This window comes from Ochotona princeps, chromosome 21, assembly GCF_030435755.1.
Source record: "Ochotona princeps isolate mOchPri1 chromosome 21, mOchPri1.hap1, whole genome shotgun sequence".
Classification (NCBI taxonomy): domain Eukaryota; kingdom Metazoa; phylum Chordata; class Mammalia; order Lagomorpha; family Ochotonidae; genus Ochotona; species Ochotona princeps.
In genome coordinates, this window is record NC_080852.1 from 23,664,892 (window position 1) to 23,687,826 (window position 22,935).

At 50.3% G+C, this 22,935-nt stretch overlaps 1 protein-coding gene across 7 annotated transcripts in view; it reads right to left on the reverse strand.

Annotated features, from left to right (window-relative positions):
* The window catches only part of CACNA1D (calcium voltage-gated channel subunit alpha1 D), a 301,559-nt gene that overhangs the window by 30,711 nt on the left and 247,913 nt on the right, over window positions 1-22,935 (reverse strand). For 3 of the 7 annotated variants that reach the window (XM_004581552.2, XM_058678996.1, XM_004581551.2), the window contains 8 exons: window positions 22,184-22,294; window positions 14,712-14,795; window positions 7,885-8,013; window positions 5,326-5,391; window positions 3,063-3,154; window positions 2,148-2,307; window positions 1,343-1,470; window positions 1,110-1,206 (listed from right to left, as the gene is read on the reverse strand). In XM_004581552.2, coding sequence (XP_004581609.2) covers window positions 1,110-1,206; window positions 1,343-1,470; window positions 2,148-2,307; window positions 3,063-3,154; window positions 5,326-5,391; window positions 7,885-8,013; window positions 14,712-14,795; window positions 22,184-22,294 — 867 coding nt within the window. Of the gene's footprint in view, window positions 1-1,109; window positions 1,207-1,342; window positions 1,471-2,147; window positions 2,308-3,062; window positions 3,155-5,325; window positions 5,392-7,884; window positions 8,014-8,401; window positions 8,447-14,169; window positions 14,254-14,711; window positions 14,796-22,183; window positions 22,295-22,935 lie in introns of all 7 variants that reach the window. The other 4 variants (XM_058678997.1, XM_058678998.1, XM_058678994.1 and 1 more) reach the window with 3 other exon arrangements.

Genomic DNA, 22,935 nt, shown 5'->3' on the forward strand with positions numbered 1-22,935 from the left:
CAGAAGACAGCCCAAGTCTTTGGGGCCCCTGCATCCATATGGGAGTCGCAGGTGGAGCTTATGGCTCTGGGCTTTAGTCTGGCCCAGTTCTGGCTGTTGCATTAACTTAGGAGCAAACCAGCAGATGGAAGGTCTTTGTATCTTTCTCTCTCTGTTACTCTACCTTTCTAATAATAATAATAATAATAATAATAATAATAAAAAGAGTGGACATGGCATGGTAGCCTAGTGGCTAAATCCTCGCCTTGCAACCATATAGGCACTGGTTGGTGTCCTCGCTGTTCCACTTCCTTCCAGCTCCCTGCTTGTGGCCTGGGAAAACAGCAGAAACGGCCCAAAATCTTGGGACCGTGCACCCACGTGGGAGACCCAGAAGAAGCTCCTGGCTTCAGACTGGCCCAACTCTGGTCATTGCGGCCACTTGGGGAATGAAGCAGTGGATGAAAGATCTCTTTATTTCTCCTTCTCTCTGTAACTCTGCCTTTCCAATGATACATAAATAAATCTCAAAAGAAAGAAAGTATGGAAATTCAAACACAGGACACTATCCAAGATCTGGAATCCACTGGGTCCTTGGGAAGCAGCAAGGAAGTTGGTGCTGGGAAATGTGGGGAAAAAAGTTTGCTTCTGTGGCTCACTCTTTGTAACTTCATCTGGAACCCAGCCTGAGCAGCAGCGAGGACCCTGGGGCCCTGAAGTTTCAAGGCACAGAGTCTGGGTTTGGCATAGGCATTTCTGTGGAAATCAACTACATCCTAGACACTACACTGCTCTGTTGTCTCAGTTTCTGTCCACAGCTGGCCCAGTGCCTTGGAGTACTTACAATGTGTGATGCCAGGAAACCCTTGGGTACACATGGCGTTGGGGAGCCACTGGCATGCAGACACATTTCTCAAAGGGGTTTCAGTGGGCACATCCCACCTTTCTCCATGCAAAGGGGAAATCCCTTGCTGCTGCCATATTGGACCTATCAGAGTTCACTGCAAGCTCTGTGAAGGGAAATAGGGCTCCAGGGGGGAGGTGGGGTCAGAGTGTGGCATGAAAACGACAGGAGTGGAGTAGAGAGGGCTTAAGAGGGACTGCCAGATGAGCCAGTATGGCATGCTCACCTTGCATGCCACACGGTGTGGGCACAACTTCCCAAACCCCAGAGGGGGCTGGATACGGCGGAGTAGGGTGACCACGTCAAGGTGCTTGATCCTGCCCCTGCAGGTAAAAAGCAGTGTGAGGTCGGGGGTGGGGGTAGGGCTTTGGGCTTTCAGTCCACCCCACCTTCCAGAAAGACCACAGTAATATTTCCCCCAAACCGCCCACATAACTACGTGGAACCGCTTCCACCTACTTTGCCTCAGGGTCGTATTCAGACCATATTCTTTTGAATTCGTCTAAGTGGTGAGGCCCAAGAATGGACCAGTCTCTGGTCAGATAGTCAAAGTTGTCCATGATGACAGCCACGAACAGGTTAATGATCTGCAAGAGCAAATCAGAAGGGAGGGACTTTCAGGTGCATGTGGACAGATGGGGTTCAGCACCCACACACACTCCCCAGTACATGAATGAAAGACCTCTGACAAGTTCAAGGGAAATGACATTATGGACTAAACGAGGTACAGATTTCGCTCTTTCATGGTATCTTTCAATCCCACAAATGCTTTGAACTTCCCTTGAACGTTCATGACACAGCTGAACTCTCATCACCAGGAAGGTTAGAAAACTTCTCCTTCTAAGTATGTGTAAGGAAAGGCAAGGCTTCTAGTTTTCAGGGCAACTCCGGTCTACTCCCAGGGGCTGGCAGGTGGTTCTGCTAGCTGGCCTTGTGACACACATCACCGGTTTATAATTTCATTGCTACCAAACAAGTCACTCTGGAGTCACTCAAAGCCATGTATATGTGGTGCCTTTGGTATTTTTAGAAAGCTCTCAGCTGCCCTAGGAAGTTGGGGAGGCTGGTCATTACTCCAAACCTATTAGCAAGCACTCAATCTCTACTGACAAGGAAGGTGGGAGCAACCCAGGCCTGATGAAGTCTCAGCTGCAACATGGAGTCCAGAGGGCTCATCCATGCCAACGACTCTCTGGGGAAGGCACAGGGCCAGCATCGCTGGCCTGCACTCCACGAGCCACACCAGCGCCATGTGGTCACTTACCAGGAAAGCGCACAGCATGTAGAAACTGATGAAGTAGACGATGGCGAAGTTGCTGCCGCACGTGTACTCCTCCCCGGGGTTGTAATCCGACTCTGGGTCACACAGCTTTCCTGGGAGGCAGGCCAGCATGATCTCCTGCCAGGCCTCGCCCGTAGCACACCTTATGTGGATCAAGGGAAGAAGGCAGGAGTTGAATTGGGGGAAGAAGTTTACAAGGTTCACACCATTGGGGGAAAAATTCCTAACGAGAGCAACCTCTAAGTAATTTGGAAGGAAGTCCACTTTGAATCTGGAAACATCTACAATTCCTACTTATTTTTCAAAGCAACTTAGTAACTGGAGGCTATGTTCCAATGCCTTGGGATTCATCAGTCTCTGGATGCATACACACCAGTCCTTTCAGCATAAATAGATGCTGTTCTTCTTTCCTGTTTCAAGCATGCACGCTGTTAATTTTTAAATGCCTAGCCCTGATTAATTTTGTTGGAGGTAGAGTTAGAAATAACCTAATTCACAAATGACTTATATCCAATCTCTAGAGTCATTAGAAATCACTTCTGTGATTTCTAGACAGTTTCCTCATTAAGAAGTAGCCTGTTTACAAAGTTAACTGGGGTTAAAACAAATCCCATAAAAACTGGAATTTTAACGCTCAGGACATTCTTCCTTGGCTGTACCAAAGGCCTCTATATGGTTCTCCTCAAGCCTTCCCCCCCTGGCAGTGTTTAATTGCGCAATCCCCTGCTTAGACACATACCCCAGTATTCCTGATAGTGTGGGAGCCCTGCCAGCTATTAAGCAGATGAAGCTCTGGTTGATGTGCTCTGAGTGGTTTGAGTTACCCACTATAGTCCTGTGCCCAAAATGCCAGGTCTCTGTTTAAGAACATGAAAAACACAGCCCAAAGTCAATCACCTGAAGAGCAGCAGCACCGCCTGGGGAAAGGTCTGGAAGTTGTTGTTCCTGTTGATCTGGTTGTTATCTCGCATGGCAACCTTCCCAAACATCTAGACCGAGAATTTATCAGGAAATAAGAGCAGGTCTTGTTATACCAAAAAGCCAGAGGTAAATATGATGCAAGGAAACACTGACAAATAGATGAATCGCTGCCCAAATGCCTGCATTGGGTGGGGCTGGGCGAGGCCAAAGCCAGGAGCTGGGATCTCAGTTTGAGTCTCCCATTAGGGAGACACAGACTCAACTAGTTGAGCCATCACTGCTGCTTCCCAGGGTCTGCATTAACAGGAAGCTGGAGCTGGCAGCACAGCCAGGAATCAAACCCAAGACTCAGAGACAGGGCTAAGGCCTCCTAACTGCTATCTCCGTGGCTAGTCTGCACATCCTCCCATGTGTGACTTTAGAACTCACTCAGGTTGGTCAACATCAACTATGGCTATCCAAGGGTACCTGGGACACTCACCAAATCAAATAAGATGCTAGGTTAAACCCTGGGAGCAGACAGGAACAGAGAGATGCCAAGGGAAGCAGGCAGGCAGCAGCAGCATTTCCAGCCCTTGCACGGTGCGTGCAGAGATGGTCCAGGCGCACAGGCCTTGGGCAGCAGGCTCATGTATCCCAGGCTGGGATTCCGGGGTTGGGAAAGGTTTGTAGGGTAGGTGACATGTAAGCCCAGAAATGAAGGCTGAGTGAAAGTTAGGCAATAAGGAGGGTGAAGCATGCCTTGGGCAGGGGTACACAGGACAGGTGTTCTAGGGTTGATAAGCAGCAGGTGGACAAATAAAAAGGCTGGGCTGGAAATGAGGGTTGGGGTTTAAAAGCTACAGGGAGCACAGCAGGCTTTGTCTGTAGGGCAAGAATAGGCAAATCCATCCTTTTCCTTATGAGACTCAGGCTTAATTTACAAAAGTGTGATGCCTGGCAAATGCCTGCTGGGGAAACTTCAGGGGCACTCATTGCAGCTGCCAGAGGGCCGAGAGGCTTTGTGCTTAACAGAACCTATTATCACTAAAGACCCTTCACCGACACACAGCATCACACATTGCTCAGTTACACGAGTCTTGCTTGATAACTCCTGGTAAGAGATTCTGAAGACCTGCAACTGTATCTTTGCCTTTAGGGCAAAAACTAATCCCTGGCATGGGCACTGCTCTGTCCCGGCAATCACTTTACCTTTTTCTCAGCCACATCCCTCCCTTGTTGGAAAGATGGCATTTGTAGCAACAGAAAACCAGCAGGGGCCCAACAGTCACAAGAGGCCAGAGTCACAGGCTGTCCTCCCCACAGCTCCCTTAGCTCAGCATCCTTGTCCCCAAGCCACTTGGTTTCTCTTAGTTTTCAAGGCTCAGCACTTTCCCCAACCCAAAGAGAAGTGGGAAGCAGCTTGCAGTCTCTTAACTCCTAAAGCTGGGAGTGAGGAAGAGCCTGGTCCAATGCTTTTCAAAGCTCACCTACTCTGGGACAGGTGTTTGGTGGGAACGTGGACACTCTGGATACCTCCATCCCATATTGAAATGTCCACATACCAAATGGAGTGCCTGGTTGAGTCCTGCCACCTCCTTTTTGAACTTCCTGTGACTAATGCATCCTGGAAGGCAGCAGGTGATGGTTCAAGGACTTGGGTCTCTATCACTCAAACGCAAAAGACAGAGTTCTAGGCTCCTGGCTCCGACCGCGGCATTCTCATTACCAGCATTTGGAGAGTAAACCAATTGCTAGAAGATCTTTCAAATGACAAAGAACACCTTCAAAATCATTTAAAATTATCATAATGGTCCAAGATGAGCCCTCAACCATAGTATCTGGAAATGCTTCAAGTGAGACTCTCCCTTGGTTACAACATGAAACTTTCCAGAATGCCAAGAGAGTTTGCATTATCAAGTAGCTTTGGAGTAACCAAAAACACAACATCCACACATACAAGTACGGCTGCATTTCCTGTGCCATTTCCTCTTCCACTGCTAACATCAACTTTCTCAACCACTTTGCCCTTCTTCAGTCTCTGGAGAGCCATGGCAGTGACTTCTCATGGCGTGTTTGAACTTTCCACGTTCTGGTCCTGTCTCAGCCAGGGGAACTTTTCTTACCTCTACAGCAGCCAAGACACCTGGCTAAGAGGTCATGCTTTGTCACTCTAACTTCACATGGCCATGGGACATCATGCCACAGACGTGGGCCTGTAGTTGCAAGGGCCGCTCGGGGAAAGGTGGCTGGCGCTTACCTGCATGCCGATGACTGCGTAGATGAAGAATAGCATGGCGATGAGGAGGGCGACATAGGGAAGAGCCTGCAAAAGAGGGCATGTAACTAAGAAGGCAGAATTGAGGCAAAGGGCAGAAACGGAGGCACTGAGCTTTCCAGGGTGTCTGCCAGAGGCTGACCCAAGAGGGTGCAGCTGGCAGCACTGCAGTCAGCGGGGCCAGGCCACTACACACAGGAAACAGGAGTGCAGCAAGAAGCCAGTCTGCGTTGCGTCTTCAGGACCTCCTCATCAGAGCACTAATGGAGGAGACTGCTGTCACATCCTGAACATGCAAGGTGTGAAGGTGTGGGGTATTCACACAGATGGGCACCAGGGACCATCTGCCTCCCTCTTCTGCTGCACCCTGGACACATCCCTCCCCCTGGCTAGCAAAGCCCTGGCCCAGGACTTCTCAGGGAGGCTATTCCTCCAGGGAGCAGCTCCTCCCTGAATTCTTTTTCCCTTGTCAGGACAAAGTAAAAGGTTTCCCATTAGCTTTTGCTTGAGGCTGATCTTTGTTCGAGGTTTGTGATTTGGCGGCACCCCAGGAAACCCTGCCCCTTTGTACACTAACGAGAGCCACCTGCTCTTCTTGGTTTCTGTGGGCTACACTGAAATGACCCTGACAATGATAAAGAACTTTTCAGACCCCAGCCTGGGACAACAAGCACCAGCACACGGAGTGTGACTGCGTTATAAGCAGGGTATATACTCCTGTCCAGGAATACCACGTGCTGCACACATTTCTAACTCCATTCCTTTTAAATCGTGTTTAAATTCATCAGTGGTGGCCCTTTGTAAAGTGAAAATTGCTGAATCCATTCAAGATACCATTCCAAGATATGGAAGGCATAAGGCAGGGCGGGGAGGGGAGTTATTACATTGTATAAGGAGATCTTTATGTAAAGTAACCTGGTTTCTGCTGGACTATTTCCTCAGCATCAAGTCTTGGGAGTGGGATTACTGGGTTGGAGGACAAGAATCACTTTCTAGCTGTTGGTGCAGAATGCAAAACATCTTGCTTAAACATGCACACCTCGAGCCTGGCCTGGTGTAGTGGCACAGTTCTGACCACTGTATTGCTGCAGAGTCCTGTGGGCAGAAATCCAGGCTTTTCTTCCCAGGTCACCAAATGCTTACAATTTAGTAACTACAGTTCTCAACAGCTACAGTTCACTTGCTATTCTGTGACATGATTTTCTTATCAAAGTAAAGCAATTCTTCAAAAGGGACAGGGTGTGGAGGGCGGTTCAGATGCCCTTTGGGATGCCTGGTATTGAGGCTCAGCACCGAATCTAGTTCCAGCTTCCAGCTTATACACACCCCAAGAGGCAGCAGGAGAGGCCTCAAGTACCTAGGTCCCTGTCTCCTGCATGGGAGACCTGCATAAGATCTGGGCTGTGTCAGCCTGGCACAGTCTGGGTTATGAGACTTGTGATGGAGAGATCCAGAAAAAGCTGTCTTCTACTGTCTCTTTGAATTTCCAATAAAATGAAAATAAAACTGTAAGTGTAATTATTTTTTTAAAGGAGAAGGAATGCCACCTCTACGTGAACTTCATCCATTTCTGGAGTCGTTCACACACAAGCTTTGGTACTCCGAGTAAGGACAAGGTGGAGGATTTCATGGTTGCTCTCCGGCCCAAAGACCCCTCTGCCCTGCTGTGTTCAGAGCTGTTCCCAGTGGCCTCCACTTTGCTCCCCCAGCACACAGCTTGGGCTCGCCCTGCCCTGAGTGTCAGCTCTCCTCTCTTCTGCCCAATGCCCTCTTCCTCGATATCTGCTCAAGTCCCACCACAGAAAAATGCTTCCTACAATAGTAGCCCTACTTTCCCTAGACACGGGTGAGAGGCAGATTTGAACTTTTCTCTCTTTATTCCTGGATAGCTTCATTAGTTTATAGGGCCACCTGTTACTTTTAAATTAAAAAAATGGTCAAGTAAGAATTGATAATGCACGGCTCCCCTTCTAACATGTGTGCACATTCAACTCCCTACATGGGTATACCTTTTAACCACCATCTACATCCCTCACCTCTTACAGGAACTCTGCCCAGAGGGCTGGGAGATCTGGTGCAAGGACATTGGGCGGACAGGAGATGTGGGCTTTGTTGGGGAACAAATCACAACTGGGCTACCGCACCCTGAAGCTTCACAGGTGATGAGAGAGACGTGAGCTATGCCTCCATGTCCTGAACTCTAGGGACCGAAGAACCCAGGGAGTGGTGACAATATACCATTTCTGGCACAGGGGTTTCTGACTCCCGCCTAGAATCACCAAGCAGATGGGGGTTGCTGCAGCAGGGCGAGAGACTGCTGGGCTTCCAGGGAGGGCTGAAGGGTCCGGAGATGCCTTGCCTCTATCTGTCTTAGAAATGTGGTCCAGATCTACCTCTTCGCTCCAGGGCCTTTCCATTTCCTCCAGGCAAGCAAAGGATTCTGGGTTGGGTCTTTGCAGCTGCCTGTCATGCAGACAGAATTGCAACCTCTGGGGGCCACACAAACCACCTGTGACCCACCCCCGGGGGGCCGGCTCTTACCTGAAAGGACTTAATGAATGTCCACAGCAATGTCCGGATGCCTTCCCCCCTGCTGAGAAGCTTCACCAATCGCATCACTCGGAAAAGACGGAAAAAGGTGATGGAGATTCTATTGCTCTCTTCAGAGTTCTGAAGGGTTATCATGGAGAGATCAAACCCAACGGAAAGTAGAACATGCAACACTTTCAGAAAAAACAGCAACAGATGTGAAGGTGACAGAGGTAAGGACTAAAGAAGTGTGTGCCTAGGGCCTCTTCATCTCACAAAGCACGATGGGAAAAAGACAGTGACATGCTAACAACACAGGGCGTGGAGAACTGCGTCCACAGAGACATGCAAGTCCACGTGTGCTACAGTGGGAGAGGTGTAGGCTGGGCTGGCCACGGGTGCTGGACACTGACAATGAAGGCAAACCACTGCAGACACCGCTCGGGAAGGACAGTCACGGAGGAGGCAAAGGAGCCAGATGAACTCAAGGAACAGGCCCAGCCCCTGGGGACTCAGTCACTGTTCTTACCCCAGGTGTAGCAGTTGGGACAGGGACATTTTCACTTTCAGTTGGCTTTAAGAAATCAAAGAGTGAAAACGGATTAATGACCTGGGAAGGGAGCAGGGGCTCAGGGACATAGCTTCACCTTGTTTTAAAAAAAGAGTATGGCTGATAGCTTTGGATAATACACCTGCTCCCTCCATAAGCAAACACCAGCAGCTCTACTTGGAGCTGACGGCCATGGACAAGGTCAGGCACATGTCACTGCTCTCTAACTTGCACCCATGGACACGCTGGTCCCAAGCAGCCCTAATGATGGATGTACAGGATGTGTTTTTGTTTCTTCTGGGGACACCAGGTGGTTCTTTTTGCTTGTTCTGGTGCCCTAACTCCAAGGAACGGAGCAACCACCTGTGGTTCACAAAACACATGTGTCCCCAGGACCATGGAGGAGTGATGTCAGGGCAGGGGGAGGGAGGCTGGCTTCTTTATACAAGCCTTCCCTGCTTTACTTGCCAGGCTGACTGTCTTCAGACTGGAGACAGTCCTACTCTGCCCCACTCCTGGGAAGCGATGGCGAGGACCAGGTCACTTTGTCTCGTCTGAGGTCCTGCGAGCCCCCAGATGCAGACTGTGTGATGGCTGGTACTGTCCTGCTCTGCCCCTCCCAGGAAGGCCAGGGAGCTCCCTCATTCCACTGAGTGACCAGCCTGGGGTCTTGTACTTGCCGGATACTAAGTGCTGCAGAGAATGCAAGGATTTTGGAGGCAAACTCTGGCCATCCCTGGGAGGCAATCTCTGTATTCCACAGGATCAGAAAACTGACCCCAGTCAGGATGGGATGGGCCCTTTTCCTCCTCCCTACAACTTCCATCCCAACATCCGGTCTACTGAGAATGGATGAAGAGGGTGAAGTTAGTGTGGGGAGGACCCCAGAGAAGCTGCGTGGACCATATGGCTCTGGGGCTATTGCACAAGTACTCCTGCCGCCTGGGGCACTTCCTCCCCCTGGAGATACAGGGAAGGCAGAGGACTTGCCTCTGCAGCCTCACTCTTACCAAGAAATGAGCTCCAACAGGATATTCTGTAAGATTCATGGAAAGCAAGGGGCCCAGGCACACCAAGGGATAAGCAGAATTCAGAAGTGTGCCAGTCTCAACTCAGGGCTGAGCAGGCTTTGCTGGAGCTGAACAGTGGTCCCCTACTTTCCCTGTGATGCTCAGAATGGGAACTCTGCAAGGAACTTCCCTAGGGAAAGTCAGAGTTTTTGTTTTCCTTTTCCATCATCTCACATCTCCTTAGAGGGTCAGCTTTACTTTATTCCTCTTTCTTTAAAAAATCAAATATCCAGACTTTGGCAAATGAAGGAATCCATTCCCTAAAGACTGTGCTAATGCAGCTGGCCTGCTGTGAGGGGGTGAGCACATGTGGGAGTGTGCTTGTCTACTCCCAGGACACAACATCGAGCTGGAGACCCAACACTGAATGCCCAGGAACATGTGTGCTGGACCTGCGACTACAGTCAGTGGTCCTTGCAGCCACAACCTGCCCCAAGCTCCTTGTGCTGGCCCACACATGCGTTACTCTGTGTGCTCATGACCTCCATTCTGAGAACACGTGAGAGCCGGCAGCCAAACTGACTTTCAAACTGCAGGTCTCCTTTTCTGTGGATCTCTTCGGGGGGATGACAAGTCATGGCCTGTGGAATTCACGTTCTCTTGTTTTTGTTCTTTTAAAAGAGAATAAAAAGGAGGAGGCAGCTTTTGCAGAGGGACAGGGCAGCACCACATGCAAGAAAGCAGACAACAAACCACTCCAAGCTGCATGCACCCTGGTGTGGCCTGTGGCCTCCCCACGCCTCTCCCTCCGTGCCAGTGGGCAAGGAGGACTTGGTTAGAGCCTGAGGGGGATGACAGCACAGGGGCGGGAGAAGTGATGGTGCAATTTGCCAGAACATCTCACACACTGGCAGGGTCCCCAGGATGGCTTGGCCCAGACTACAGGTATCTGTGGGCTGACTCCGAGCAAGGACCCACCTCCAGGGTTACTGTACAGTGGGTCTGGGGTGTGTCTGTGCTCCCAGGTTGACTCATGTGATGGCAAGGCCAGGGCAGGCACAGTCAAGCATATTATAGAGGATGGGGCTGCCCAGAAAGCCTAACCAGGTGGCCTCAGCTCAGCAGCAACTTCTTTTGGAGTTGGTGAAGGTTTGGGACTTGGACACTGAGAGTGAAGTCCATCCCCAGTTTCCTTAGGAGGGCAGGGGAGGCATGGCTGACCACGAGAGGGCTGACACTGTGTTCGGGTTCAGGGACCACCCACAGGACACTTGCAGGGAACCTGAGGCTAGGGGGAGGACTGGCTCCTTAGGTAGCTTTCAGAGACAGCCATTAGGGGCTGGTACATCAGCCCTCGACAGAGAGAATCCTACAGCTTCTCAGGATTTGAGATGACCATACTAGAGCCTCCTAACCCTGCAAGGTCACATCCTTTAGCTTTACACCTGGAGCTGTGAATCATCAGGCCACGGATCAAGAAGGCAGCTACCTGGCCTCAGGTGGGGTCACCTGACACAACAAAGGTGATTCATGGGTGTGTGGGAGTGAGGTCCCTACTGACATCCTACATGCTCCGACATTAACATGGCAGCATGGCCTCCATGTTAGCGGCTTATCTCTGGAGCTATAATGACAATGCAGACAGACTTGATGTCAGCACCAGCCATGTCCACGCCCAGGAACACGCATGGCTGGATCACTCCATTGTCCAAAGGACCAAGCAGGCATGACAAAGGGGGCCAATGGGAGCCCGGCAGTCATTGCCCAATCCTCATGCAGCTTGACAGCGTTCTGACAGTCCAGGAAGAGCCACCAAATGGCAAGCAAGCAGGGAGAGGGAGGTGGAAGGGACGCTGGGTACAGAAGACTTGGTGAGCATGCAAGGACAATGCCAAGGACCATCCAAAGGCAAGATTGGGTGCTCATTTCTGGGCTGGGTCCTTCACTGCAGAAGAACACAGTGGCAAAGTCACAGAGCCATGTGTGACAGCCCGAGGGGGTCCCAGCCAGACTCCCAAGGCTAGGAGGGGAAACAGTTTAGATGACCATGAATGATCCTTAGCAAGTCCCGTGAAACTCAGTGGAAACCCAAGGTGGGGAAGCCAAAATCAAGTATACAGTCTCAAGAAGTGCTTTTGCTCTGACAGTGCCTTCACCGCATAAAGGTTTATTGTATACTTGCCGCTACAATTTTCTAAAAACAAAACCAACATGAAAATCGATTAGGCAGCAGAAAACAAACATCTGCAGAATTGGAAGACAGCACAGCAGGTTCAACACTGCAACAGGGGAGGACGGACGGCAGCTGAAACCAGCCAAGAGACCAGGGGTGTGCATGCTCAGCTTATCTGGGAGCTCAGGGGACACAGCCACCAAGGATGTGACATGCACCATGGCCCTGGTGTGTGTGAAGGGTGCAGAAAGGAGGCATTCTCCCCTTACATGTTTATACTGTCAGAGCTTAAGGGTCCCAGTCTTGTTTATCTTTGTGTCTCCCTAGAGTCTAGCCCAGGCCCTGTTCATGGTGGATACAAGAAGACAGGAGATGGTGGGCGTGAGGAGCGAGGTGTCTTGCACCTTCTCCTGGGTCATGGCCCAGCTGAAAAACACTGAGATCCCTCTTTGGGGGTAATTTTACTGGCTCAGGGCGGGGAACTGGCACTGCTGTGGCTGAGGAAATCTCAGTTACAGCTGACTAAGGAAAAAGTCACTCCAAAACACACACACAGTAAGAGAATTTCCATCTGCATGGGCGGGAGAGGGTGTAGGCCTGCAGAGATCCCTGACTTCAGACCCAAGCAAAAGATCTCAGGTGGGGCTGCTCCCATCCTCCCTGATGCAAGGGCGAGGGTGCCACGGGAAAGGCAGGCTCAGCCTCAGCACAGGCGAAGCACCCCGGAAGCTGGGCACGTGCTGTCCCTGAGAGCACCCACCCCATAGCCACCAGCCAGCAGCAGGGTCGGCAAGACAAAGCTAGGTGGTTCCTTGGTGACAAACCCTGGCCCCATCACAGCACTGATGCTCCCTACCGCACCCCAGGGTGAGGGGTGGGGAACCTGCTGATCACAGCTGTCTGCATTTTCACTTCTATTTTAGATCATCTGACTTACACAAGGGTCTGGTCCAAAACACCAAAGCAAATATTCCTCAAAGAGGGTGGGTGGCCCTTCTCACTTTGTGGTGAGCAACAGGCAGTGCCTGGCCACAAGCTTGACACACAGCCCATGGCAGCGCCAGCTGGGATGCTTCTGCTGTTCCATTGGTGCTGGGCTGCTTTCTGGCTAAGCAGCACTCATACAGTGCTGTGTGGCCATTTCACTGTGGACCTACGGACCACTTTACAGAAAGTGGAATTGTTGTCAATCTGCGCTCTGGAAGGTTCGGAGGTGCGGGCACTTACATCTAGGAGGATGCCTCTGCAGCATCTTGGCTCAGTGTGGTCTTTGAAGAGGTTTAAGTCACTCTCTCAGCAATACGTGACCACAGTTCTCAACTGCCTTAATAACCTTCTTGCCCCTCCCTCACACTCCGGGGTTTTCAGGCACAGTTTCCCTGGTACTCACATCATTTGCTCACTAGGACATACCTGTGAGGCAGGCAGGGCAAGGAGTACTCACCCAGGTGACCCATCGGTCCAAGGCCCAGTTCTGATTTGGGCTGTGACTACCAGGTCTGGGGATTGCCTGGCTGGCTGGTGGCAGTCCCACTGCTTGTACCTCAGAATTAGCCCTAGCCCCAAAGAGGGAGCATGAAGAGGTCTCCCTCTCCTCCTCTGACACAGGCTGTTTGGGCACCTGGACTGACCTGCCAACCCCTAGCTTGGTGGCCGTTAGCCTGGAGGGGCAGACATGGAGGGCTGCAGTAGAAGCCAGCACCACCCAGATGACACTCTCCACGCTCTGCTTGTCCCCCTCTTGCAAGGCACACCCCACACAACACTGGGACTCACCGAGGAACTGGATCAGAACAGGCCAACATGGCCCCGTACACCGGCACCCCCGGCCTTCTGGTCTAGGCTAAGGTCAGACCAGAGCAGCTCAGCCAGAGGTGCCACTTGCCTTTCTCTTAGTGTTGAAGGCAGTCCTTAGCATGCATCTGGGGGAGGGTTGGGGCATGTCGCTGCCCCTTCCACTCTGTTGTACACTGGTTCCATCACCAAGGGACTTGATGAACAACCTGGCCCTAGGTCTGAGCAGTCTCCCAGCACATCAGCACTGGTCTTAGGTGAGCCTGGGTCCCCAGGGTCAGTGGTCAAACTCAGGGTACAGGTGGGGACATTAGCAACTGTGGCCTCGTGCTCAGGAAGTGGCTGTGGGGGTCTCCCTCCTGTGCCTTCACAGGACCACAGGTTATAACACACATTTTTAAGTCCATTTGACAGGCAGAAAAACTGAAGCTCACAGCTGTCAGGTGACCATCTACGGTCACAGAGTCAGTGCTTGAGCATGATCACATCTGGAATGCCCAGGCCGGGACTTCACTGACATCTCTCCAGATATGGTTTCAGTTCCAAAATGGCCAGGCTGCACACGCCTTCCTTTTTTTTTTTTTTTTTTTTTTTCAGGAGAAAGTGAAGGAGAAAGTGATGAGATCGGGGGAAGGGAGGGGAGGAGACAAACTGGCTTGGGTCTAGGAAAATAAATATGTGTCTATGATTCATGGCGTAAGGCTTCTAGCATCTTCTATGTCAGACTCCACAAAAATACTACATTAGAGGACACAAAGTTTTCTACTTACATTTACTTCAGTTATAGCAATATCAACGACGCTACCCACAACAATTAAGGCATCAAAAGTGTTCCATGCATCAGTGAAATAGTGCTGTTAGGGCAAGCATTCGGTAAGCCACAGAGGAGAGGAAACACAAGGAGAAGAGAGAAGAGAAGGACAGTGTTATCAAAGGGTCACACTCCAGCATTATGCTATTGACTATGTGAGAACTGCTCTGTACAACAAACACATCATAGCCATGTCACTTTGGGTACCCCTCCGGCACAGCAAATAACAACATGAAATCCCCCCTCCAGCTCACATGGCCTACTGGGGTGAGTGCTGTGTGGTGGTCAGTCTGCCTCAAGGTTACTTGTGTTTCCCATGACCTCTACCCTCAAAGGCTTCATCCCCACAGCTCCTGTGAGCCAAACCCTAATTTCCAATCAAGTGCAGTTGGGGAATCTGTGACTTGTCCAGGTGATGTCATGGCAGGGCAGGAGCAGAATGTGCAGAGAGAGAGGAGAGGGGCACAGGCAGGTGGGCGGCCGTGGTGGCTGCATACTCACATCTGCTTCACTGAGGGCCACGTCTATAATGCTGCCAATGACGATGAGGGAGTCAAACGTGTTCCAGGCGTCACTAAAATAGCCCTGGACAGAGCAGGCGGGGGCAGATGTTCATGAGCATGGATGAAGGAAAATATCACACCGAGCATGGCGGGAGGTTGGGTGAGAAACTCCTCCAAGGCCCCACAGCACCCAGGGCAACTGGGTGGAGCGGCCAAGGGAAGGGAAGTCAACAATATTGTGCGCTGGTGGGAAGAGACGCAGAGGCATGGCTGTGCACCTGTACACATGTGCACACATGCTCGCACGCACACACACACACACGCTAAGATATGAGGTGGTCTCTGGGCAGGGTGGGGGCCCTACGCGTCATGGACTGATGAAGGATCAGGCTCTCCCCACCTGCCCTCTTTTTGGACTCAAACAGCACCATCACGAGGCTTTGTACCTGCTCTTACTCCTGTGCCCCTTCATCCAGCAACCCCTGCCTAGCCTCACTGGCCCAGTCAGCATCAGGAGGCTATGCCCCACAGCGGGACGGCAACAGCATTCCCTGCCTTCAGTGCACTCCCAGGCTAGCCGAGCTGACACAGATGAGGAGGTTCCAGCCTACAGGAAAAAGGTATGGCAGTGTGCAGGGGAGCCCTGCACAGGGAAGCTGAAGCCAGTCCTTGGGTTGGGAGGGGTCTTCAAACAGCTCAGGAGAAACACATTCCATGAAAAGACCACGTGTGGATTCCAAACTGTTCTGGCATCAAGATAAAGTTAATTCAATTTTCCACCAACTTTGTAAAGTACCCTCATGTGGATAAGGAGTACAGAAGGATGAGAAGATAATAGAGGGTTCCTCCTGGCCTTCAGGGACCCCCAAACTGGTTCCCTCTTGCACCTGAATCAACTCGGGCTCTCTTCCCTTCTTGCCATCCTCCAGGCCAAGAGGACTCCACTCCACCTTTCAAAAACATAGCCAGGTTCTCTACCATCCCCAGATGCCTGTGGTCCTTGCTTCCCAGTAACTCCAATTCTTTACCCCAACGCATTTCTTCCTTCAAGATCAGAGCCACATCAGCTACCAGATGGAACCTTCCTGGTCCTCCTGATTCCTGGAACTCCATTGGCATGGATGCCAAGTCCGTTCTGGGTCTTCTCTGAGCCTCAGGTCTTTGCTTGCAGGTTCATCATGTGGAAGACATGTTTTGCTCTCTGCCTCCAACCACCCACTGCCATATCCAGCTCAGAATCTTTCATGCAGTTAGTGTCTGACACGTGGCTACAGCACCATCTTCCACCTACTTGCACCTGCTGGCCAGCCAGCTCTGCTTGATCAGGTTCTCCTGCCTTGGCATGATTCTGAAATCACGACCCCTGTCATGTGTATACAACACATGTATTTGCTTTATCTGCTGGGATCAGCAGGTGCTCATCTGTGTCTGTTATTTCCTGACATCTCTGGGAAGCCCTGGATGGGAGGGGTGGTGGACCCATCGAGTCTGCTCAAGAAGTCCAAATGGGTTTTGGGCATGAGCAGCCTGGGCTGAATGACGCTAAGAGCGGTCCAGCATGCACACAACTGGGTGCTCTGATTGCTCCTTGAAGAAACACAGGACGGCAGGTCCTTTGAAGTGTCAGGTCCTGAGAGCCTGTGATCATACCCAGGCTCAGCAGCAGCAGCCTCTGGTGACACTCTAGGAAACGTGGACGTGTCGACCATCATGATAACCGGAGTAGGCATATCTGTCACGTTTGCTGCAAATCCCTCCTGACACACTTACGGGAACTCCAACTAGCACACGTTCATTTCTGAGTCTCCTCCCAAATATGATTTCCCCAACCAATGGCAGCTCTCTGACCACCTCAGCCTTCCCTCCCCTCTAAGAAGCACCCCCCCCTTCCCTTCCCACTGTAAACGTGCTAGGTTCTCTTGGCATCACTGCAAAGAGGTAGCAAGCAGTCTCTAGCTGGTAGCTACACAGACCTCAACCTCTCTTCATGGATTTGAGCAGCAACTCTAAAGCTCAAGACAGCTTTGGAGTCTTCTAGGGATGAATGGATGCCTTCATCAAAGTCCTGATCATGAACAGCAAGAAAACCTCCAGAATATGTCACACACAGAAAAAACCCAATGTCCCTGGGGTTGGCCCTGAGCGGGACGGTTATAAGGTACTGTGTCAGGTGCTCATATCCCATTCTCTGCTTCTAATCCAGCTTCCTGCTAACATACATGCTGGCTCAAGTATTTGGTCCCTTGTCATCCACTGAGTCGCAGGCTCCTGGTTTCAACCTGGCCCAGCTCTGGCTCTTTAAAGGCACTAGGAAGTAATCAGTAGATGCAGGATTCTCTCTCTCTCTCAAATAAAATAAAGTGAAACAGAAAAGCCAAGCATCCTACCTTCTTTCCTGCTATTTGGAGCATACGATGTGGTTTGTCCATGGCACACTCTGCCTCTCTCTTGATCTGCTGAAGCTAAACTCACCCTGTGCATGCGGGATGTCACCCTTTCCCTCTTAGTGATTTTATTCCTGAACAGCCTCTCTCATCTCCTCTCTGACTATGGATGTGCCTGATTTGTCTGTGTGACTTGCATTATCAGTAGGACCATTTGCCTATAATGCTATTCTCTCCAGAAGCAAGCCTGGGCACTGCAGTGGATAAATCCATGTGCGTGGACAGACAGGGACTTTGTCTTTCTTTTAGGTCCTGGAACTTGCTAGGAACTTTGACTTGCTCTCCAGAAAATGTCTCACTCTCGTAAAACTGTGCCCACGTCCTCACTCTCATGACATTCCTGATCCAGATGACAGGAGGCTTGAGGTGATGCAGGTGGCTCTGAGCAGGTGGCCCTGGCAGGAGTCCAGGAGAGGCAGAAAGTGCCAGCCCTCCTTCTCATCCTACACATAGGCTCCCTGCTCAGTAGCCTTCTATTTAAAAAGATCACTGTCAAGTGAGCATGACTCAGTGTCACCACCCTTTCCCATCCAAAGCCCCAGAGGATGAGACGTGGGCCCATCTCCTCCTTCTCCCAGCTGGCCAGCAGTGACAGGTTTTACTGTTACTGAATTCTGGGGTCAGGGCCTTTTGAGTGGAACCAGCAGTCAAATTATGATCACATCTGTCCAGCTCCATCTGCAGTAACCCCTACTATTTAGAAACTTTTCTGACTCTGGAAATGTGAAACCCTGAACTGGAGTAATATGGGCCTTGGGGCCAAGGTGCTACACTATTTCAAACAAGTTTGTTTTCAATTTTTAAAATCAAAAACCATTGCGGTTCTACCTAACTCCAGTGACAATGACCCAGATACAGAAATCAACCACCAACAACTGCTGGAGAGGATGTGGGGAGAGAGGTGCTCTACTCATCTGTTGGTGAGAGTATAGACAGGTACAGCCATATGGAAGTTAGTAAGCAGTCTTTTCAGCTGAGAATCAACCTACCATATGACCCAGGTATCCCACTCCTGTATACATATCCAAATCAAAGGAAAGCTGCATATGAGAAGGCAACCTGAAATCCACAATAGTGAAAACATGGAACAGATGCCTGTCAATAGATGAATGAATAAAGAAACTGTGGTACATCTACTTTATGGAATACTACATAACCATAAAAATTATTTAATTATTTTGTAATTTGCATGAAGCCTGTCTTAAATCAGAACATAGGATATTTGTCCTTTTGGCTTAGTGAAATAAGCCAGCTCCAAAAGGACAAATATCCTATGTTCTGATTTAAGACAGGCTTCATTGCAAAGTCAGATATATATATATATCTCCTATATTTATATAGGATGAGAGACAGACAGGAAAATCTTCCGTCTGTTGACTCACTCCCCAAGTGGCTGCAATGGCCAGAGCTGCGCCAATACAAAGCCAGCAGCCCGGAGCCTCTTCTGGGTTTCCCACACGGGTGCAGGGTCCCAAGGCTTTGAGCTGTTCTTGACTGCTTTCCCAGGCCACAAACAGGGAGCTGGATGGGAAGTGGGGCTGCCAGGATTAGAACCGGTGCCCATATGGGATCCCAGAGCGTTCAAGGTGAGGACTTTACCCACTAGGCCACCGTGCCAGGCCCTCATGCAGGATTTTTGAATATTAGACTGAGAAAAGTATTTTTTCTCCTTCCATCAATCTGTGGCTGGTACCATCAGGAGTTTGGAGGAAGGCAAGGGTATAGGAAGAGGCAGAGAGATACCTTAGAAGGCAGCAGAGAGGGACTGCCCGAGATAGAGAGGGGCATGGAAGCCCTGCACACAGGATGCATTTCACAAGGAAGGAGCGTGGGTGAGGCCTTGGCGCTGAGGGAGAGAAGTGGACGGGGTCCATTGAAATCCCAGTGTAGCACCGTAAGAATATGCAAACATCCTATAGCCTTAACCATGAATCAGCTGGCATCAATGTGATTGCCGAAAGAGCTTAAAGGCAGCATCTGTTTCCACGCCAGAAAGGTGGGAAACGTACTTTGGGAAGACTTCTGGGACTTTCTCAGGACACCCTCTTCTTGTTACGGGCCCTGTCCTGGGGGACAGATTGGACCAGGTGACCCAGGGCCCACTGTACACTGGCTCCATGCAGCAGTAGAGGACAGCTCTGAAATTCTGATTTCTTTCCCCAAACCCAGATTGTCTTTCCTTCTTCCAGGCTCTAGTGACCAGAGGCAATCATTAGACATCCTCAAGGTAGAACCAAGGTCAAGCCCACCTCCAAACAAGTCACAGACACACAGCTCCTGGGGACCTGCCTCTCACGTGGTCAGGAATTATTTCTGTCCACTGAGTACGTATTTTTCCGGGCTGTTTCTTACTCAGATTCCTCATCACTTGTGGAGCCCCCAGGGTTGAGACTCTTGAGGTCTTTTTTCTCTGTATTTTCTGCATTTGATTACAAAACAACTGCAACTCCATCCCTCCTGAGCCATGGTGCCACGTCTTTCAAGCACGTGTGTCCACACTCATGGGGCACAGGTTCAGAGCACCTTGCACACAACAGGACTGTCATGAGATCCGACTGACGTCCCACATGGATGGGATCATGTCCCAGAGTTGAAGGAGGGGCCTCCTCAGCTTTTCTGGGGACAAATAACTGACTTGGGCTTGGCTTGTGAACACCAAAGAGGACAAAGAGAAGAGAGTTCAGGAAGGATTTTTGAGAGCTTTGCTTTCTGGGAGGTTGATTCTCTGCAGTGCATCCAGGCACTTGTGCCTTCACAACAAATCGTATGTCCCATGGGCAAACAAGCAACTTGTGCTGCTCTTTTCCAAGTATTCTCTGGGCTGGTGAGTGGTCTGGTGATTCACCTGTCCACATCCTGTTATTAGAGTGTGTGGATTTGACTTCCAGCTCAGGTATCTGACTCCAGCCTTCGCTCATGCAGAACCTGGGAGGCAGCCGTGCCGACTCAGGTACTTAGATTCCTGACACGCACCAAGAGGCATGGACTGAGTTCCTGGCCCCGGCTCAGCCCTGGCCACTATGCTCCCTGGGGGGAGGGAATCAGTGCATGGAAACTGTCTCTGTCAGCTTTTCAGATAAACACACAACAATATTTTTAAAGTCTATGAAAAGTGGGCTTAAAAGATAAGATTTTTAAACCATCTGTTGTAATCTCATGCCACAGAAATGTCTTTGCTGAGTTTAACTACAAAGCAGTTCCATCTCTAGCGGAAATCACCCATTTAAAGACTCTGATGTATCAGTACTGATTATTAACCAGTTTACTCATTTCCCCTTAGTGTCTGCTCACACACCAACAAACCCTCCTCTCACTTTGGAGCTTTACTGGGCAAACTGAGAGCAACCAGCCACTGAGGCATGGGCTTACTGGTTGGTCTGTGAATCCCTACAACACCCTAGCATGTGAACACACATACTCAAACACACAGGTATGCAGACACACACACATGGTCACACATGCTGCGTCAATGTGCTCTTTCCTCAGGCCGGGCCAAGCCTTCAACAGACTCGGAGCTTGAGCCCCAGGCGAGGGGAGACAAGGCACAGGGCACTTGGGAAAATGGTGCCCAGCTGTTTTTCCGGGCACATTTCTCAAGTTGCTTGCCACGTTCTGCCTTTGTAACCTTTTCCACCAGTCCTGACAAATATTGTTGAAAGAAGTAGAGAGAGAGAGAAGCAGGAGGGAAGCAAACCAAAATTCCAAAGGGAATTAGGATGGCTTAGGGAAAGGAGAGAATGTTGATGGATGGGGATATGGACAAGTCACAGTAGGCAACACCTGGCCATGTATAAGGTGCCGAATTTGACCCCACTGCAACTGCCCCCGTTAATCACTTACAAACGTCCTTTCTTTTTGGTCCACAAAGATCTGATAAAGTTTGCACAGAAATTAATTTAGTTAGACACTTACGGAACCATGGAGTATGGGGAACCATTCATTTCTTAATCCATGTTTTACTGAAATTAGTTTTGTCAGATACCCAACAAACAGAGAACCAGTGGCTGGGGCCCTGGGTTCTGCCATGGTGTCTAAGAGCGATGGGTAGTGTTAGGAATGAGAGAATGAGGGTCCCACAGACCACAGCTCAGCTTGGCTCCTCAGTTTGGGATTTTAGCTTGAGGCAGTACCGGCGTTTGATGGTGGTGGTGGCAATTCTTGCAGCCATGCTGGCAGTACAGGGAACCCACCAAGATACTGCTGACCGAGTAATTCTTTACTTCTCACAGTGGCCTCCTGACACAGCACCACCAAAGTGCCCTCACTTTATGGATGAGGAAACAGAGGCATGGACCAGCTAGCTAGGCGATCCCTTCTAAACAGTAAGTGGCAGAGAAGCGATCTGAATCCAGTCCAGCTCTAGAACTGAGCTCTTTGACACCGAACTCTACTCTTTTCTGCACCACAGCTGCCAACAGCCATGGTGGCAGTTACACTCTGGCTCAAAGATAACACAACATACTGAGTTGTCCCATGTGATTTCAAATACTTCATGTCATATTGTACCTTAAAGGAAAATGAAATTTTACTAAGGGAAGCATAAGAAGGGCTGGCCGGGAGAGTTGCTATGGCTGGCAAGTGGACCTTGCCATTAAAGCTGCATGGGAAGCTCTGGAGCCCATGCCAATCTCAAAGCACAACTGGGGCCAAGTTCCTTCTGTGCAGTCAAGGTTCAAATCCTTCCTCAAGGCTCAAGTCACGAGGCAGGGTTCCCTTACATGATGGCAGGGCACACTGCGCTGGAGGCAGGAGCCTGGCTGCAGATTCCCCAATTCTACAGATTCTCAATTCTCTCTTTCTCTCTTCCCTTTTTTTTTTTTTCCTAAGAATCATTTGCCTGAGGTTTTGCTTTTGCAGAGTTTTTTTTTTTTTTTTTTTTTTTTTCGCTATGTGTCTACAGAATCCCTGGTTCAGTTTCAACATTCCCAGCTAGCACTGCTTGGCGTAATTCGAGCAGGAAGTGGGGGGGCCTCTTTGGGGCTGACCGACCCACAGTGGCCTCTGGAGAATGAGGCCAGTAACTCACCTTGGGCTTGAACGCGATGACTTTCAGTACCATCTCCACAGTGAACACCCCGGTGAAGACCATGTTCAGAATGTCCATGGCATCATTGAACATTTTGGACTGCTCATAGTGCTGTGGGCAGTGGGGAGGGCAGAGGGAAGCACAGGGCTCAGCACCTTGGCCGAGACCCTACACCCTCGCCTGGCTGGGGACTCCCACCACCTCCCAACAGCTGTGCCACACTGAGAGGCCATACAGTGAACGCCCATCAAGCACAGGGGTCTGTGACAAGATGAGGATGACCAAATGATGAGGGGACAGGCATCAATGTCCTCTGCTCAGGACCAGGGGACTGGACTCCCTTCTTTTGGAAGGGCTTAGAGTCTGGCCATCAGCCAAGACACAATGCAGACACCCCTAAGATGTTTACAAATAGAGGTAGATTTGGTTAGGGATAGCTTCTAGGCAGAGAGTGACCCAGACCTGCTGTTCCCTACACGATCCTTATCACCCAGGAAGATTTCTTACATTAGGGAAAGTCCCAGAAGCATGGTCCCTCACTATCTTTTGACCCATTTTCTAGACAGCAATAAGATTTGGCTTGTTTTGTTAAAGTCACGGCCAAGAGCACTTCCAGATCCTGGTCTTTACTTTCTGTCCTAGGACAATAGCTACCAGGTAACACAACTTGTGACCATCTCCACGGCTCACCACCGCACTGTCATTTGACTTGGTCCATTAGAGTGTACTGAAATCCTTGTGCCCAGTTGGAA